Below are 18,933 nucleotides of genomic sequence, written 5' to 3'. Positions count from 1 at the left end.
AGAGGCATTGCAATCTATATAAAATATTTATAAAACAGATTGAAAAACATTTTACATAAACAAAAAGTGATTAGTTTTGCATTATCAGCAGCCTCAATTTTACTTGCCATATATCCATCTAGCACAACCAACACAGATTTGTTAAACATTCTCTTGACCAGTGCTAGGTTGGTTATTGCGAGAGCTTGAATTTCCCCGAACCCTCCTCATACAATGGAATGGTGGGCGTTAGTTAATGAAATCTATACTATGGAGGGCTCAATCGCCAGGAACCGGGGAATAAAAGCAACCGGGAAGTTTGCTAAAATTTGGGGCGCCTTTTTAGAATAGTACATGACTACAGAAGACACTAATAGCAGTAGGCCTTAGGGAATGTATTTGTGTTTTTCCATTTCTTCATTGTTGATCTAGGACTATACATCATTTATCCATTTGCTTTTTGTTCTGTCTTAAGGCCACATTTGGTGTATGTGTAATGCAGAGTCTGGCGTTACTTTATTTGTATTTTGATCTGTACTGTTATTTTATATGTTTTGTAAAAAATGTATTTGTTGATCACCTTGACCTGCTTGCCAATAAAAATTTAAAAAAAAAAACCAGATTGAAAAAATGCAAATTTTTCTGTGTTTCTAAATGGGCCTGGTTTAGACTTATATTGTGCAAAGTTTGTATTCTAAGAAAAGCTAAATGCCCAAAATAACAAGATCTGGAGAAGTCAGGATGCTAAACCATGTCCCTTGGTTCTCAACCGCATCGCCTCTAAATGATCCAGCAATCTGTTTTTTTCTTTTTTTTTATGTAATAAATTTTTTATTGATAAAAAAATATATAAGTGGAATATACATTTGGCAGCTCTGTTTGGGAGAGACCTAACATCCACGCTACAACACAATGAAGACTCAATGCTGAAAAAAATAAAAGAAAGACTAGAGCTATGGTCTCCAAAATACATAAGCTGGTGGGGCAGGATAGAAACTATCAAGATGATGATAACGCCAGCAATCAACTACACGCTAAGCATGCTGCCACTCCCGATGACAGAAACCTTCCACAGGAAACTAGACAAACTAATCAACATCTTCATATGGAAAAACAAAAAGCCCAGAATCAGCCTACATAAACTGAGACTAACTAAAGACCTTGGAGGTCTCAACCTGGCCAATTTCAAAACCGACCAAACAGCCTGCCTGGCAAGGCAAGGGATCTCCTGGCTAGACGACACCCAAACCTACAAACCAGTCTGGCTAGAGGTGGAAAAAGACATCCTGGGAGGCCTCAACCCAGTAGCTCTTCTAACAGCAAACAGACACCCCCAAAGATCCAACCCAATACTGAAACACACCAGGGAAGCTCTGATGAAAATAGACAGAAGCAATCTGTTTTTTTCTTGCTTTAACTGACCACTCTTTTGACGTACCTCTATGAGAAGCACGTTCAAGTTGAGAGAGAAAACGAGAAGAAATGAGCAACACCTGGTTCGGAGACATATGCCTTTTTCAGAAATTACTGAAATGTTACTGATTCTTGCATTCATAGAGAGGAAAACCTTAAAACTAAATGCAGGAAAGAAGGATCTGCTTTCATGGTTAACCCACTTTTTGCTGGTGTCATTGTGTTTTTCTGGCGAGTCTGACTGAGATCCTGCTAATCAGGACCCCAGTCTCTGTGCCTCCTCCCTAAATTGGACCATGGTGAGTACTTAGGTACCCCCCAGATTGGCTACAGGTGTACCCTTGTAAGTACCTAGTGTATGGTACTAAGGTATCCAGGGCATTGGTAGATCAGGGGCCCCCCAAGGGCTGAAGCACATACTGTGCAAGCCATGGGAGACCACTCAAACTGTGACTACAGGCCTGCCATTGCAGCCTCATTACCGGAGGGCAGTCTCTAGGCATTCTAAGTGCATCAGCCATTATGATACATAGAGCGCCCATGCATCATTACCCGATGGCTAACTCTAAATTGGCTTTAACGAACCCTGGCATGTTTGGTATCAAACATGTTGTGTTCGATTCATACCCCCACACCACAAACAGTGTTGAAGGTATGATTCCATGCACTGGGGGGGGGCTCCTCTGGGAAGCCCCCGTGCTCCCGATATCAGTCTGACAGCATGCTATGGCTGCTGCCGACCACAGACACGATTCTGCCCTCCTGCTGCTGAGCCATGCTCAAGCAGGGGAAGGTAGGACAATAGGTTTCCTGTTACAGGGAGGTGTGACCATCTCTCAGACAGAACTTAGTGTACTGGGCCTGGGAGAAGGCGCTTGCTTGTGGCACTAGACTGCTTTGAAGGGCACATTTGATGCCCTCCTTGCATACTCCTGTTGGAGCCAGTCCAGAAAGCCGTTGGCTCCGGCTCTGGCACGAAACTGGATAAAGTACATGTGGGCACCCTCCCCACTGTCCGGCCCCTCCACTGGGAGGGACCCCTGAATAGGCCCAACCCTTTCCTTAGGGTACTTAAGGGCTTCTCCTGTGGCTGGGTCTTTAGATTCGTCGTGGGACAAGATTCAGATCCGAAACCACTTCATCTTCAGCAGTCTGGGCACTTTGGACTTTGCTTTGGGAACCGACACTGCATCTGGAAGACTCCTGCTGTTGCTGGTCTCGTCTTCCTACCAGTCTTCTGCGTCATCTGTGATTGTGCTCCTCACATGTTCTTCTCCAGGTCTGTGGGCATCCAAGAAACCCGAAGGAATTTCCCTTTGAGTGAAGGAGACACTTCCTTGCATCTGCAGGCACCGCAACAAAGCTGACTGGTCTGCTGTACCTGAACTACCATGGACTCCAAAAGGTTCAGCAACACAGGTAGTAGCTCTGCAACTCCCACAAAGCCTGTACTGTCTGCAAAGCAAGTTTGAGGCCAGTATCCCTCCTTGGAACCACTGGAGTAGTACCCCTGTGCACTGCGTCAACTTGCCATTGGCAAGGCTTGCTGAATCTATTCACCAGAGATCTTCGGGCTCCAAGAAGCCCAGCCTCAAGCATCTCTTGTTACCAAGGTCTTCATCTTCACTGCATCCTCTGCACCTTGGGCCTGTGTCATTGGTGAGCTGCTCGAGGTCCTTTTGAGACTCCTGTGCCTCCGGCATGTGGCTCCTCTTGAGGGTCTTCTTTGGCTCCAGTGGGCTCCCCTGTTTGCTCAGTGTCTACTCTGACTTACCTGCTTGTGGTGAGTCCCTTGGAAATTGCTGGTCCCAACACTGCACCTTTTTCATCTGCCACATTTGTTGCCTCTGCCAAGGCTTGTTGGTGCTCCCTTTGGGCACCGACCCCCTACCTCTTGACATCCCACGTGGGATAGCTTGTGAATGGCTCCTGGTCTTCCACAGCATCGCTTGGTCGGCACAGCTACAGGGCCAAGGGAACCGTCAATTCTCCTACATCTTCCGACATCAGTGGGCATTCGTCTTTTGTGCCTCCTGGTCACTCCTGACTGGTATAGACTCTGTCCCCTCTGCTTGTAGGTACTTCTCTTCTGAATCCAACCTTGGATTCCACCAGACTATTTCACCTTCTTCGCCAGCTGCATCTTTATTAAAGTCCTCCATTGTGGTCTACTGCGGTTTCCAACGTCAGTTCTCACATATTCACCCGGCTTCCCTGGTGTAGGTATCCTGGTTTCCGGGGTATCCACAGGTGAGGTAACTCTCCAACCTTCCATCTTCGACTGGGTTTCTTCAGGGTACTCTGGTAAGGTTCCTTCTTCTTGAAAGCTGCAACTGTGACTTCCCCATTGACTTGTATAGAGCCCACGGTTGTGTTTCCACTCTGCACACAGGTTCTGTGGTGTTCCTGGGTACTTACCTTAGGTGGTTCCCAGGGTCCCTGGCTCTTCTCAGTCTTCTGGTCAAGTCGCGACTTAGGTCGTAGTTCGCATTCTGCTTCATTAGTTTATGGCTTGGTCCCCCCTGGGGACCATTGGGTATTTGTGCTTCTTACGTGTTCTATTACTGAAGTATTGTGTGTATTGTGATTATATCTCAAAGGAGAAGATATTGCAATCTGTTAGTCAGTGTTTATAATAAATACATATTTTTATAACTACACTGGGTGGTTCTTTTTCACTTAACCTACGCTATATGATTAGTACTGGTACAACAAGGTGCTTTACACTCCTTCTGGACTAAGCCTGAAGGCTGCTCTCCACAGCTACCACTTTGGGAGCTTTCTATGGCTGTCTAAGACCACTAAAATCACCATAAGCGGTGTCTGGATTAGTGCAGGGTGCTTCACTTAAATAAGTGTGCACCATATACTAAGCCAGCCTCCTACACTAGAGCCTTTCGCGCTTTTGAATGTTTTACTCCAAGAATGGTTAGGATAGCCATTATAGGTTGCCACTGAACAGCAACCTTACTTAGTGTTCCCAGTTTAAAATTTCATGAAAACGTAGCCATGAGATACACAGTTAATACTTGTTTATCTTCTTTCTGACTTAGATGCACTGAAAGAAGAAAGTAATGAAAGCGCAGAGAACAACCGCCTTTCTTTGGAAGTCCAAGACTCTTTCTCCTTTCTGGATAGCCAAGATGGTAACGCAGAGGCTGGCTTCTTTGAGCAAGACTTCATTGCAGACCACCCAGTTGAGAGCAATTCATCATCTTCATCAGAGGATGGAGTCCTGGATCCTATAAACTGCTTCCCAATTGATTGTGAGATGCTTGAGGAGGATTTCAGGAGTCCGTATATGAATGACATCTCTGGGCCAGACATGCAGGCAAGTAAAATAGTGAAAATACATTATTTCATTTTACATAGGTTTCTGTATACAACATTCTGTAATACATAGGGTTATTATTAGGCCCCTGTAATTGGAATTTGAAATGCTATTTTGGGGCATGTCTTTTTTTTTTTTTTTATTATATTTTTTTTTTCTTACAACCCAGCACATTATTTTGACAAAGCGCAGTACACAGTAATATACAGTCTATACATTGCAAAGGAGAAGGAAAAATAGTACATACACAGCCTATGTAATTCATACTTCAAAACAGTTACCGTATCAATGCATAAAGAAAAAGAGTTTTTAGAAGAATTTTGCAAAAGGGAAAACCAGAAAGAAAAAAGGAAAGAAAAAAGATTTAAAAAAAAAAGACAAGCGACAGTATACATTATATCAGATAACAGTGAACATAGAGCAGTTCCCCGATTTCCATCCAGTTTTTTATTCTCCAAATGTACCCTATCCTATCCCACTACGCCAATCTGCTATTGGCTTCCAAATACGCAACCCTCTTTCCCTTCCCCTCCTGCCTTTCCTTGCATATATTGGCTTTTCCAAATCATATGAGGACAACAAACTAGCCAGCCATACTTGTAGTGTAGGAGGATTAGGGTCTAGCCATGCCCTAGCGATACACAGTCTATATACCGCCATAGCCAGGAAAACAAACTCTTGATACCCTTCCCCTTCTTCCGGTGCTATTCCTAAAAGTATATGTACTGGCTTAAGTTTCAGCTTAATCTTTAATGAAAACTCTAAGAAATGTTCCAGATTTCGTAACAATGTATGTAACTGTGGACATAGTGCAAACATGTGTATTATGTCCGCATCTCCTGAATTACAACGCGGGCAAGTTGTACCTTCCGTCCCTCCCCATTTTGCTATCCTTGCTGGTGTGTAGTAGAGGGAATATATAGTTTTATAGTGCTGCGACTGTAGAGACGCCGAGCAGAGAACAGTGCGCCCTAAGTCCAATGAGTCCTGAAACCACCCTAAATCCCCTTCTAGCTTTTCTACCCACTTCTCACTATATTTATCCATATCATCCTGCATACCGCACACAAAACTGGCATATAAACTTCTTATAGAGCAATCCCCCCCTACTCTTATCTTTTCCATAATCTCGACTTTATTATACCCAACCAACCCACCTTGCTTATTTCCCAAAAAACTCCTAATTTGCAGATACTTAAAGAAATCCTTATTGTCCAACCCAAACTTAGTACTCAATTCCAAAAAAGTGACTAAACCCTCCGGCCCCCGAAGATCTCCAATACTTACTACCCCCTTTTGCATCCATCTCTCCATTGTTATGTCACCAAACACCTCGTCTGGGAATGACCTGTTTTTAAACAACCTGGTGTATCGATTAAATCTTCCTAATCCCACTTTTTTCATAAATGCCGTCCATATCTTAACTCCTGCCTCCACCGTCTTATATCTAGTCCTTTTAAAACACCCATATTATACACAAGCTATAAAGCAGTTTTCCACCTCTTCTCCAAGTACAGCCTTATAAATTCTAGAAGAGCAATCCCTTACCCTTGGATCTTCTCCCCCCCTAGTTAGCCTTGCATATATTGAATAACAGCAGCCCAATAATACAATTTAAAATCAGGTGCCCCCCAACCACCTCTTTCTCTGGGAAGTGTCATGTACCGGTATGCCCTACGTGTTTTGCCGTGGGCCCAAATAAATTTATTGAGGATTCCTTCCAATGCCGAAAACCATTTTGCTTCAAAGAATAGCGGAATTGCCCTAAAATAATACAAACATTTTGGGAATATAAGCATTTTTATTACATTTGTACACCCAACCAAGGACAAATGTAAATTATTAAGCCGTTCCAAATCCGATTTTACCTTCACCAATAGGGGAGCCACATTATTCTGCACTACTACTTCCAATTCCGCAGATATTTCCACCCCCAAATAAACTGCAGATTTTACCACTCTTGTGTCTACTCCATATTGTACATACCGATTGCATACTATTTGAGTCTTTGCTTTGTTTAAGCTATAGCCGGAGACTCGTCCAAAGAGTTCGGCCTCCCTCTCTACTTCCACCATCGCCTCCTCCGGATAAGGGGTTAAGATAGCCACGTCATCCGCATATGCCAATGTTTTAACTTCACATCCATTCAGGCTCATCCTAGGAATCCCATAATTCAATTCCAGCCGACGCAGAAAGGGATCCAAATATAGCGCGAATAAAAGAGGTGACGATGGACAGCCTTGCCTTGTTCCTCTTTCAATACTGATTCCTGCTGAGTGCCCCCTACACACCCTAATTCTAGCTGTAGGATTTTTATACAGCGTCTGCATTGCTTTAATGTATTTCTTGCCAATACCATTCCACCTCAATACCCCCCATAGGTACTCCCAGGAGACTCTATCAAAAGCTTTTTCAGCATCTAAAAAAATTGCTGCCATAGAGTCTCCTGGGATACCAGCTGCATCAAACATTGTTATTACCTGCCTCGTATGTTGTGTGGTCCCCTTGCCTGGTATAAACCCGTGTTGGGAGTTGACAACTAGCTTTTCAATAACTCCTGCCAACCTTCTAGCCAGGATTTTAGAATACATTTTCACATCCGCGTTCATTAACGTAATTGGTCTGTATTTTGGGGCATGTCTTAAAGGTTTTTTTGGCAAGAGAGAGCTTTGAGGGAAGCTGGGGCCCAACGAATACTTCATATACTGACTAACAGTGGCCACGCCTGTTTATAAGCAGCATGTAAGTCATCTCTCCCTAAGCTTGCGCTATGAAGCAGAGAATTTAGTATAAAATGTGGATAATAAATTCTCTTTTCAATACTAGGGGCTGGGGAGTATGGAGCCAAATTTACCTTTGTTCAATCACTCAGTTGTTAGCCCCTTTTGTGAGGAGAATGAATTGTGGCAATAAATATGGTGCATAAGAAGGACTTTTGAGGCGTAGGACTTTTGAGGACAGAGAACTGCAAGCGTGTGACAGAATACATATGATAGTTGTAGTTGAATTGGTGAATGAGGGTAATGAATGAATGTCTTTCTACAAAGTTGCACCTTTTCTTTCTTTGATGGCATATATGATGGTTGCCCCTATTGTTTTTTCCCTTTTATTTTTATTGGAGATAAACGGCCCCATTAAAAACGCTTAAAGGAAAAGCATAACATATAAATTACAGTTTACTTTTCAACACTTTTAAATTTTGATATGAAATTCCCATTTTTATTAAAGAAAAAAAGCTAGTGACGTATTTTAATTAAAAAACTATTTTGTTAAATTTAAAAGATCGTAAAAAAACCATAGCCCATCACAGGAATAGATAATAGAAAATAAAATACATGAGCATTCCTTTCTAGCAGGCATATACATTTAAATTAAAAACTCAATTTTTCTCTGATTGACCATACCCTCACACTCAGAACAATAATGAGTCTATGGCAGTAGCGGGCGGTGGTGGGAGTGGCTGCCGGGCGGTGACCTGGGGAGGGGGAGGGGCAAGGTGGGGGGTAGTAATCTATGGATTACATGTAAGTAAACATATAAATAAATAAAATAAATGTTGTTGCGCGCACTGCATCTCCAAATGCGATGCAGTGCATGCAACGAAATTCGTTTTATTTATGTATATGTTTACTTACCTGTAATCCTCTGTAATCCATAGATTACTACCCCCCACCCTGCCGCTCCCCTCCCCACGTCAGCGCCCGGCAGCTACTCCCACCACCGACAGCTACTGCCCTATGGTTGTTACCTTTCCCACAAATGGCCCTTACAGCAATAAAAAAAAAGCCACTGGTGAGACCAGGTTCCTCCATTCCCCTATATGATTTTTGGTACAGTTAGGGATTCCCAGCTGATCAGATAATTTTTTTTTAACTCATACCAAATCTAAGAGGCAGACCCTCAAAAGTCCTTTTGTTGAGCACTTTTTAACAGTATCTAAATTAAAACATAACACTATCAGTACTTGGGTAAGTTACAAATTGAGGGTAGGTTGGAAGCTATATTTTTAATTTACAGCAACAAACAGGTGAATACTTTGCTTGCTACTTGTGCCTAACCCAGTTGTTGTTTGGAGCCCTAAGTGCCTAGTAGTCTGTGTATTGGACATAGTCTAAGAGTGCAAACAATAAGTGTCAGGTAAAATGTTAAGAGAGATAGCTCATCAAGGCTGTTTTGAGAAGTCCAGCAAAAGTAAAATAAATATGGGCACATATACAGATTCTAGGGCATGATCTTTGACTGGGGCCCAGCCATAAGGCATCCATTTAATGGGATTTCAGACTCAAATTGGACATTCGTCTCACATTTAACAGTATTCGTTTGTAAATGTTGATACTTGAGACTTCCCGCGCAGTACATAGCGATATGATTGTATGATTGTTGCACTCTCATACTGTTCATTAACATAAACATGTTTTTGGGGGGTTTACATAATACAGAGTCCATCAAAACTGCAAGGATCTGTAGATAGCTCATGAGAAATTAATTTTAGTTGAAATTTTGAATGTGGAAATTTTGTACGGCGTGTGGAGCATGCCACTGTTACCTACCAATTTTTATTCAAACCCCCTAAGCATCTTTTTCTTGAAAACCCTCTGCCTTTAACTCACCTGGATTTCAAACTTTTTTTAAATAAAGAATTTCTATCACTTGTACTCTTTCCCTGCTGCCATTTTCATACATGAAAACATATACAGCCTAATTTATGTGCCTGGTGAATGACATATGAAAAAAAAAGAATAATATTTTTTTCAAATTTGGGTTTCTAAAGTTTTGCCTTTTAATCAAAACGTTTTGTTCTGTTTGACGGAATACTGACATTACATCTGTGTTAAAATGATGTAGGAAGTAGCGAGATACATATGTTTAACAGTGACAGTAAAATATCATTCGCAACCAACGCATTTTGTCGTCAGAGATAACCCAAAATAATGTCGATGCAGGTAGCCCTCTAGAGTAACAAATGTGCTAAAATGTTTTGTTAAAAAAATCATAACTTAATGGTAATCATTATCATTTCGTTCTGCTATTTGTAACTGCACATCCAGTAACATTTATGATGGCTCTTTGTGTAAGAATCAGTTTTCTAGGCACAAGCTGCAATAAACATTTTGTAAGGATTTGTCACTGGTGCCATTCTTGCATTTTCAGACTCCTTACCTGTGTTCTCTTGCTACCCCGGACCCAGAGAGGATACTTGCATAACAACTAGCAGCACCCGCTTCGCGGGTGCCGCGTCGCACTTTGGGGCTATAGAGCGGCTGTTGGGAGCTCACGGGGACTTGGAAGCTCACAGCCTCGCCGTGAATCATCCTGCGGGGGCACTTTTTGATCTCGAGGCGGTTGGAGTGACCGGGGCTGTAGCAGGGACTCGCTCTCCCAGGAGTCCCTGCCTGCACAGCACACCTGGTCCGCGCTGCCTCTCAGCCCCGCCCACAGGACGCTAGACGCGTTAAAACTCTTTCCCTCCAGCCAAGCGGTGAGATTCTTGCATTTTCAGCCTCTTTACCTGTGTTCTCTTGCTGCCCCGGACCCAGAGAGGATACTTGCATAACAACTAGCAGCACCCGCTTCGCGGGTGCCGCGTCGCACTTTGGGGCTATAAAGCGGCTGTTGGGAGCTTACGGGGGACTTGGAAGCTCACAGCCTCGCCGTGAATCATCCTGCGGGGGCACTTTTTGATCTCGAGGCGGTTGGAGTGACCGGGGCTGTAGCAGGGACTCGCTCTCCCAGGAGTCCCTGCCTGCACAGCACACCAGGTCCGCGCTGCCTCTCAGCCCCGCCCATAGGACGCCAGACGCTCTATTTAACCAAGGCAACCTCCCGCTGCGCGGGAGCGCCGGGCTAAGCCCGGGCAAAGGGCGGGCCCTCTGAGGCCCTCGTAGGCCGGAGCAGGCTGGGCTGGGCCTACTCTCTTTCGCCTGCATTGTTTTGGTTTTCTGTGGACCTTGACATAGGTATCGGACATGCCATCACCGGCTATGGAGGGAACATCAGTGAAGGCGGGGGGAGTTAGAAATGGGACCTTGGATAACTATTTTTCACGGGCACTGGGTGATGGGGATAAGGAAACTTCTCTGGCGGAGCGTAGGGCGGAGCGCCGCCGCTCTATTGAGAATATGAAAAACAGGCCTCTTGGCGACATTATTCCTTATCCTATCTCCCAAGAGGGAGGCTCTCCTAACACTAGCCAGGATTTATTATCCCAGGAAGGCGTCCCTCTTTTACTGTGGGATGGTATTCCTAACCTCTGTTTATCTACTGAGCAGATTTCTAGTGTCACCCCCCCCCCCCCCCCCCAGTCCCAGCATCATGGCTGTCGACTTAATTACTCAGACCCCCTCTGTAGTTAAAATAAGGAAAACAAAGCCGAAACAAGTAGTTGTGGCAGAGATGCATGGCCCACCTCCAAACAAGCGTAGAAGGAAGTTGAGGGGAGGGCAGGGCAAAACCAAAATTCCCCACTCCGATTTTGGGAAAGTCCCTAAGCCCCCTTCCATCTCTGATAGGATAATAGTGGATGCGCATAAAGCTTCTCCTGTCAAGAGTATTAATATCACTGATCTTGTTGACGCCCCTGGGGATAATCCATCTAATGCATCACCCCCCGTTACCTCTATAGGGAACCTATAATTTTTACTTAGGTCACTGCTCCTGCCCATCAGTGAGAGCTTAAAGAAAGTGGAGATTAGACTCACTATCTTGGAGGCAACTATAAGAAGCCTGAAAACCTCGGCTATTATCCAGGGCAGACCCTCTGAGTCTAATCCCCTTTCTAATTGTCCCCCTAACCCCCAAAACCTTTCAGTTAATTTGGGACTTCCCTTGGTTACTACTGCTGCCCCCCTTCCGCAACCTCTTATGGCCAACTTAGCCCCAACACCACATAGCAAACCCAATATTCCATCTTTACAACCAGTAGGCCCAGTCCCCCCTGTGACTACCTCCGATGGGGCTATACCTAACAACAGTATTGCTCCCCCACCCCCTGAGAAGCCTGCCCCAGACCACGGAGACCCGACTTGCCGCCTGAGGCTAATAGCTTTAAGGTAGTTATGGCTGGTGTTCCCCCTCTTGAAGTGGGTGAAGGTGAGAACTTCCACTTACTTAAAAGAAAAATTATTAAATGGTTGAACTGGAACAGACCCCTCCCGGCCTATCTTATTAACAACGAAATTATCATGGTGAGAAGGGTACCCTGGCTGGGAAAAACTAGAAAATCAATAATTGGGGACTGTATTATGGTGAGTTTTTCGAGATCCTAGGACTGTTTCACATATATGTGCTGGGTCAAATAGATCTCTTGACTCTACCATTCAGACTTTGCCAGTGTCTTTTTTCTTCCCCCCCTACCCATATGCACCATGATTTAGTCCAAGGTAATTGGACGAGGGTTGAACGGAGGGCTAGATATCGGGGGTATGCTGCACGACCGGTTTTCCGACCCCCGGAGACACCTTTCTATGATTAGAACCGATTTAATTGTCTTAATGGCCTGAATGGGGTTGATTGACTGCCCTCAGCCCTAGACTCCAACCCAGTCATTTCTGGCAATGGTCTTGGTGTAACATCTGGCATCAGTTCTTCCCTTATTCCCACTCCTGTAACGCCCCTTATTGTTGCTCCGGTGTACTCACCCTCTCAGGGAATAGGAACCATCATTAATAACCCAGCTGCAGATATGGGCCAATGCTCAGCAGTTAATTCATTAAACAGGGAAACTGTTAGCATAATGTTCTGGAATGTGGCAGGGTTTAGGTCCAAAATACTGAATCCCATCTGGTTAAAAACAATAGAAGAGATGGAAATTCTATGTCTACAGGAAACCTGGACCTTAGAACCCCTCCATCTTCCAGGCTATAAAACCTTGTTCACACCAGCAGTAGAGGTTCACCATGGCAGGGCTAAAGGGGGACTGATGACGTTTATATCTAATTCCCTAAACTGCAAGAAGATCCACTTATTTTCCCATAACCCTTATTATCAGCTAGTGCGGATTGATGCAAGTAAGGAATTGTGTCTTTTAATTATAAACTTTTATAACAGTATCCCTCCCGCAGACCTGGAACCCGACCCTTAAGATGCTAGGAAATAATTTAGGTAAAGAAACAGATAAAAATGCTAGGGATTTTTGGGTTGTTTGGGGGGGAGATTTTAACTGTACCATATGCAAGAAAAGCCAGAAAGGAGTATGTGGGCTCATGTTGGACCCTGATACTGACTTAACACACTTTAAGCATTCCATTTGTGGAGACCTATTAAAGGAGATTCTTCACTCTGAAGATCTAGGGTATGCAAATGAAATTGGTCAAGTAGAGCTCCCCTTTGCCCCTACGTTTAATGGCAGGGGTGTATTGTCTACAATAGATTTTATAATAACTTCTGTTAGGCATAGACATATGGTCAAAAGGTGCTGGACTCTCGATACCCCACTTAGCGACCACTACCCGATAATTATGGAGATCATAAATCCCTTTCAGGCATTGGCCACAGAAGGGAGATCTGTGCAGAACGTCTCTGATATTAGTATGGCAAAACAAAATGGTTACGCATTAAAGTGGGACAGGGTGGTTCCAAGTGACTTTCTACGTAATCTGGTAACCGAATGTTTGCCTAGCTTCTTGACCATTCTGGATGAAAGTGTGGCCAGTCAGGAGATTCTTAAGCAGTTTGAGGTCATTGCTTCTCAAATTAAGGGTAACCTTTTGGTGGCTTCTAAATCAAGTAAGGAAAAGATGGGAAAATGGTTTGATCACACATGTACAAAGGCTCATTCCGAGCTCAAGAGAGCTTTACATGCTGTCCCCCGTAATTCCTTAAGGGTCAGGGAGGCGCGGAAATCTTACCAGTATGCATTGAAAAGAAGGAAGATGGCAATTAAAATTGAGGCCTGGGAGAAGCTCTGCGAGGCTTCACAGAGCAAGGATGTTTGTGCTTTTTGGAAAGCAGTAAATGCCCCCTTCTTTGACTCAGGAAAAGCACACATTGAAATTGCCATTACTGAGGACTCTTGGGTGGACCATTATTCTAGCCTGTATAGTACCTCAACTGACGAGCAGATTCCACCGTTGCAATTACCAACGCTTAACTAGGGGGAAGTGAGAGCGAATGGCTTGGAATCAAAATTTACCCTAAAAGAAATAACTGAGAGCCTCAAAGCAACACAGGCGGTAAAGCCCCAGGTCCAGATGGCATACCTCCAGACCTGTTGAAAAACAATATCGACTTATGGGGCCCACTTCTAGTGCAATTATTTAATTCATCCCTAAAGACGAGCCTACTTCCATCATGGTTTATGTCTGTTATTGTCCCAATTTTTAAAAAAGGGGACAGGCAAAACCCTATCTGCTATCGCCCCATCTCCCTATGGGATAGCACTGTAAAGATATTAGGAAGAGTAATCCTAGGTAGGCTACAAAAATGGTCGGAAGATAATTCTATAATTAGTGACCTTCAATACGGGTTTCAAAAGGGGCAGGGGACAGTAGATCAGGGCCTAAACTTATTTATCCTCCAGCAGAAATATATCAAGGCACGACGTGAACCCATTTATTTCACCTTCGTTGACCTGACGTCAGCGTTTGACTGTGTTTCACACAGCAAATTATGGGTCATTATGGAATCTCTTGGTGTTGAAGGAAATATAATCTCCTTTCTTAAGGACTTGTATTCGGGTGCCATCGCAACAGTGCGTTATGGTAAAAAAGGTGAATGTACTAGATCTTTTGGTATAGGGTGTGGGGTACGCCAGGGCTGCGTTTTAGCACCATTCCTATTCCTGGTATATATAAATGGAATTGAGAACGCCCTAGTGGAAACAACTTGTGATATGCCTAGGGTAGCTGAAAGACCAATCCCTGCGTTATTATACGCAGACGATGCGGTCCTAATGGCTCGCACGCCGGTGGCTCTACAATGCCTTGTAACATCTTTTAATGCGTTCATGATTAATCTGGATTTGCAAATCAACTGCTCCAAGACATTCTCCATGAATTGTGGCCCTGGTGCTAGTAGAAAAAGGAGGCGGATGTTTATTAATGCAAGCCCTATAGACATACAGCCACCTTTTCTTACCTTGGTATTTTATTTCATGAAGCAGGGAACTGGACATAAGCAATAAAAGTAAGGAAAGCCCTGTTCTGCAAATCTATTACTGCCCTTAAAAACTTCACAAAAAAGATGGGGAAAAAACCCACTGTAGAACTTTTGAAAATCTACAATGCCACCTGTGTTTCTATTGCGGTTTATGGTGCGGGACATTGGGGGTATGAAAATGTCAAATCTATACAAGTTGCCGAAAACAAATTCCTGAGACACTGGTGCCACGTTAATACGCAATGATAAGTGCTGAAGTACGGCAGGGTTTTTTTTAAAAAATATTTTTATTTGCATTTTGATTATTTCTCAACAGTACAGTCATGTAATTAGCAACATTTATCCCCCTACTCCCGCTCCCGCCCCTCCACAATCGTATTTTACTATTACATTTCAAATAGTACATGTGCAATGTCCAATCCTCCGATAAACAGGCTTCTCTCAGTACCCCCTCCCTTACCCTCCCTCCGGTGCCCACATGACCTTGTAATTTTTTACCGAGCTCATCTCTCTCCCAGTCCCCCATCCAGCCCATGATAGTGTTTCCACCTGGACCAAACCCTACAAAACTTCCTAGGACACCCTCTAGATTTATAGGTCACTCTCTCGGCAGCCATGTAAAGGTCCAGCCCTTTTCTCCACTCCTCCAACTCCGGGGGAGTCGGTGACCCCCAATGTTTTGCTATGTCTCTTTTGGCTACTACTAAAGCCATTACCAGGAAGATTAGGAGAGGTCGCGGAAGATCCACATCATTAGTCATTCCCAATAAAGCCAGCTTAGGCTCCTGCGTTAGCGGAACCTCCAATATCTCCCTCAGTTCCGTAAAGATGTGGTTCCAGTATACTTGAATCACCTCACATGCCCATAGTTTTGTAGGTGAGTGAGACTGCCTTCCCCTGAATCTGCTCCTGCAGGAGCCTGCCCTCCAATGGTGCATATTCTGGGAGTCCAGGCAAGTGTATGTTCTGTGCTCTCCATGCATGGCGCAGCTGGGTGTACTTGAAGAGCTGTGAGTGTTGGAGCCCAAACTCTGACCTCAGGGCCTGAAAGGATTTTAGTTCCCCCTTAGTGATCACATCTCCAATAGTAGAGATCCCAATGTCGTCCCACCGTTTAAATCCTTTGAGTTTATTAAGTTCGGTTAGCCACGTGCAAAGCCATAGGGGCGTCTGCCGGGTAGGAGTCTTCTCCCAACCTGTACGTTTCGTGGCCATGTTCCATGCCTGTAAGGTTATAAGAGTCGCTGGAAGCAGTGTCTTCCATACGGGACCTCCGTATAGGTAATGTAGTAGATTGTGTGGGGACAGATTATGACGTTCTAGGGCGTATGTGGGATGGTCTGCTTGGGTATGTAGCCATTCATTAATTAGAGTCAGATGTTCCGCCCAGTAGTAGGCTTCTAGGTTCGGGAATGAGATACATCCATTATATTGGTGCCTTTGGAGAGTGCTGCGGTAGCACTGCTCGATTTGAGAAGTGTCCTCCGGGCTCAACACAAGTCCTTTTATTAAGGTTTCATCAATTTAAACAATCAATTCGATTTGTTCATCCATATCTGCTTTTTATAGTTGTGATTTCATCTTGTTATGTTCACAAGAAGCTCATTGATTCAGAGGAATCTCACAATTTTACAGAGCACACTCAAATAAATCCCGATGCATTTCGGCATAGAATGCCTTCTTCCTGGGGATACATTTCTGTCAATGAAGAGAATGAGGTGTGTATAAGAAAACAAACCAGTTATAAACATGGTCAAGTGCAAGTTAAAAAACGGGTGCTCGAAGAACAGAAGTATAAAAATACACTCGCATTTATCTGGTAAACTGCACCTCGGGGTTCACATCCCACTACCGTTTAAAACTCTCGGCATGGATATAACTTATCATATCACCGCCATACGTTCTTTTGAGCACATCTTTCTACCTATTTTTATACTTCTGTTCTTCGAGCACCCGTTTTTTAATTTGCACTTGACCATGTTCCTCTGAATCAAAGAGCTTCTTGTGAACATAACAAGATGAAATCACAACAATAAAAAGCAGATATGGATGAACAAATCGAATTGATTGTTTAAATTGATGAAACCTTAATAAAAGGACTTGTGTTGAGCCCGGAGGACACTTCTCAAATCGAGCAGTGCTACTGCAGCATTTTACCACTCCCTGGTTGGAGGGAGATACTCCAGTGCTCCTAACAAACTTCAATATCCCCATTAACTACGCAGTGCGTCCAACAATATCCTTTTCAAACGTCCTACGCCTTTGGAGAGTGGTCAGCACGATTCTAGGTTGTTTACCTAACCAGAGAAAGGCCCTGAGATCTGTGTGGACCTTGCGCAGCAGCGTCTCCGGGAGTGCATAGTATTCATTCTGGAGGGCGTATAAATATTTTGGGAGAGTAATAATTTTGTACATGGCCGCTCGGCCTAGGAGTGTAAGCGGTAGCTGTCTCCAGCGCTCCATATCAGCATTAGAATTCAGCATGACCCTCTCTATATTTTTCTGTAGCGAGAGTTTCTTATTTAGGGTGATGTAAATCCCGAGATATTGGAAGCCCTCCGTTGTTTTAATCAGTTGCTCGACAAACCAACAAAAATTAACACTGGTGTAAGTCAAATCAGGAAAAAAAGTGTTTGTAACTTGCGTGCCCCCAACAGCGGTGTGCACTTGTGTCGGATATCAGTTCCGAACTTCCTCAGGAGTGGGAATCTTGTGTTTCCATGTCAAGTTCTTCTGCTGTGCCATGCGCTCCCTGTTCCATTTCTCGGATCGCTACGGCTAGAGGGTGTAGCGAGGTGTCTGCCGATATCTCTATATCAGACAGTTGTTCGCTTTTGATGTTTTCCTGCTCTGCTCCAGTATGCTGCGCCAGACTGCTGAACCTGGACCCCAGTGCCGGATCATCCTCTGCGGATGCACTCCGGCCCCGCTCCTCCCCGGCCAATCGGCGGTCGCTCCGTGCCGGACGACGAGTGTGAGTATCTTCTCATTCTCGGGATTTGGGACCTTTGCGCCTTGGGCGGACTCCTCCGGAAGCTGGCTGCCGCCATTTCGGATCGAATTCTGCGACCTTCCTCCTCAGCCTCTCGGAGCAGGGGCCACTCCTCCAGCCATTGCCAGGCCTCCTCGGGTCGATTGAAGAAGTGGGACCTGCCTTTGAAGAGAACTTTCAATTTTGCCGGGAAGAGCAGCATGAATGATATGTGCAGATCTGGCAGTTTTGCCTTCACCGAGTCATAGGATCGACGTTGCTTCTGCACATCCTGGCTATAGTCTGGGAAGATCATGATATTTGTGTTTTCCATTCGAAGTTCCCCTTTTTTTCTGGCTTCTCGTAAGATGAGGTCCCTATCCGCAAAGTTAAGGAAACGTGCGATGATCGGTCTCGGCCGTGCCCCCTCTGGTGGTTTGACCAGCAAGGCTCTATGCGCCCTTTCAATGACAAAGCAGTTCGAGAATTGGGCCTGCGGAAAGGTCGGCGTTAGCCAGGTACGTAGAAAAGCTGCTAAATCCGTCTTCTCGATGCCCTCTCTAAAGCCTACGAAACGTAGGTTGTTGCGCCTCGCCCTATTTTCGGCATCATACACTCTCCATAGCAGCTGTCTTTGTGACGCTTGTAGTTCCGCCATATCTTTGCAAAGGGTTGTGAGGGAATCTTCTGCTTCCCCGAGTCTGGTCTCCGCTGTGGTCACCCTCTCAGACACATTTCGAAAGTCTTGACGTAGTAAGAGGACTTCAGAACCCACCTCACCTATTTTAGTCTCCAACGCCGCTCTAGAGTCCTGTATATCCGTCCTAGAGGCTTGGATTGCCTCCAGGAGCATGGCCGTGTTGTTGCGTGAGCCCAGCGTCTCTGGGATCGCCTCCTATGCGCCCACGTCGTGGCATAGCTCTTGATGGTTTCCTGCCTCTCCGGTCTCGCAGCCGGATCTCATTTCCCCATTTTCTCTCTCCGTCCCGGTCCAGAGCCGCCCAGAGTGGTCAGACGGATGGGGGAGGGAGGGGGGAAGGTCACCTCTCTTGCCACCAGGCCACCGGGCCTCTGTAGGTGTAACGCAGGCCGAGCAGCAGGAGAAAGGTCCGGGACCGCAGTCGCGTGACTGTGTCGCTCTGAC

The 18,933-nt window shown here is 44.8% G+C and overlaps 1 protein-coding gene across 2 annotated transcripts in view; it reads left to right on the top strand.

The window, feature by feature from the left end:
* ARHGAP30 (Rho GTPase activating protein 30) overlaps window positions 1-18,933 on the top strand; it is a 128,419-nt gene that overhangs the window by 91,329 nt on the left and 18,157 nt on the right. For both annotated transcript variants that reach the window (XM_086945416.1, XM_086945417.1), the window contains exon 11: window positions 4,446-4,723. In XM_086945416.1, the coding sequence (XP_086801542.1) occupies window positions 4,446-4,723 (278 nt within the window). The remainder of the gene's footprint in view (window positions 1-4,445; window positions 4,724-18,933) is intronic.

Source organism: Lissotriton vulgaris, chromosome 12 (assembly GCF_964263255.1).
Source record: "Lissotriton vulgaris chromosome 12, aLisVul1.2, whole genome shotgun sequence".
NCBI classification, from domain to species: domain Eukaryota; kingdom Metazoa; phylum Chordata; class Amphibia; order Caudata; family Salamandridae; genus Lissotriton; species Lissotriton vulgaris.
The sequence above is the reverse complement of the archived record's forward strand: the minus strand, read 5'-3'. Positions and strand labels throughout refer to the sequence as shown.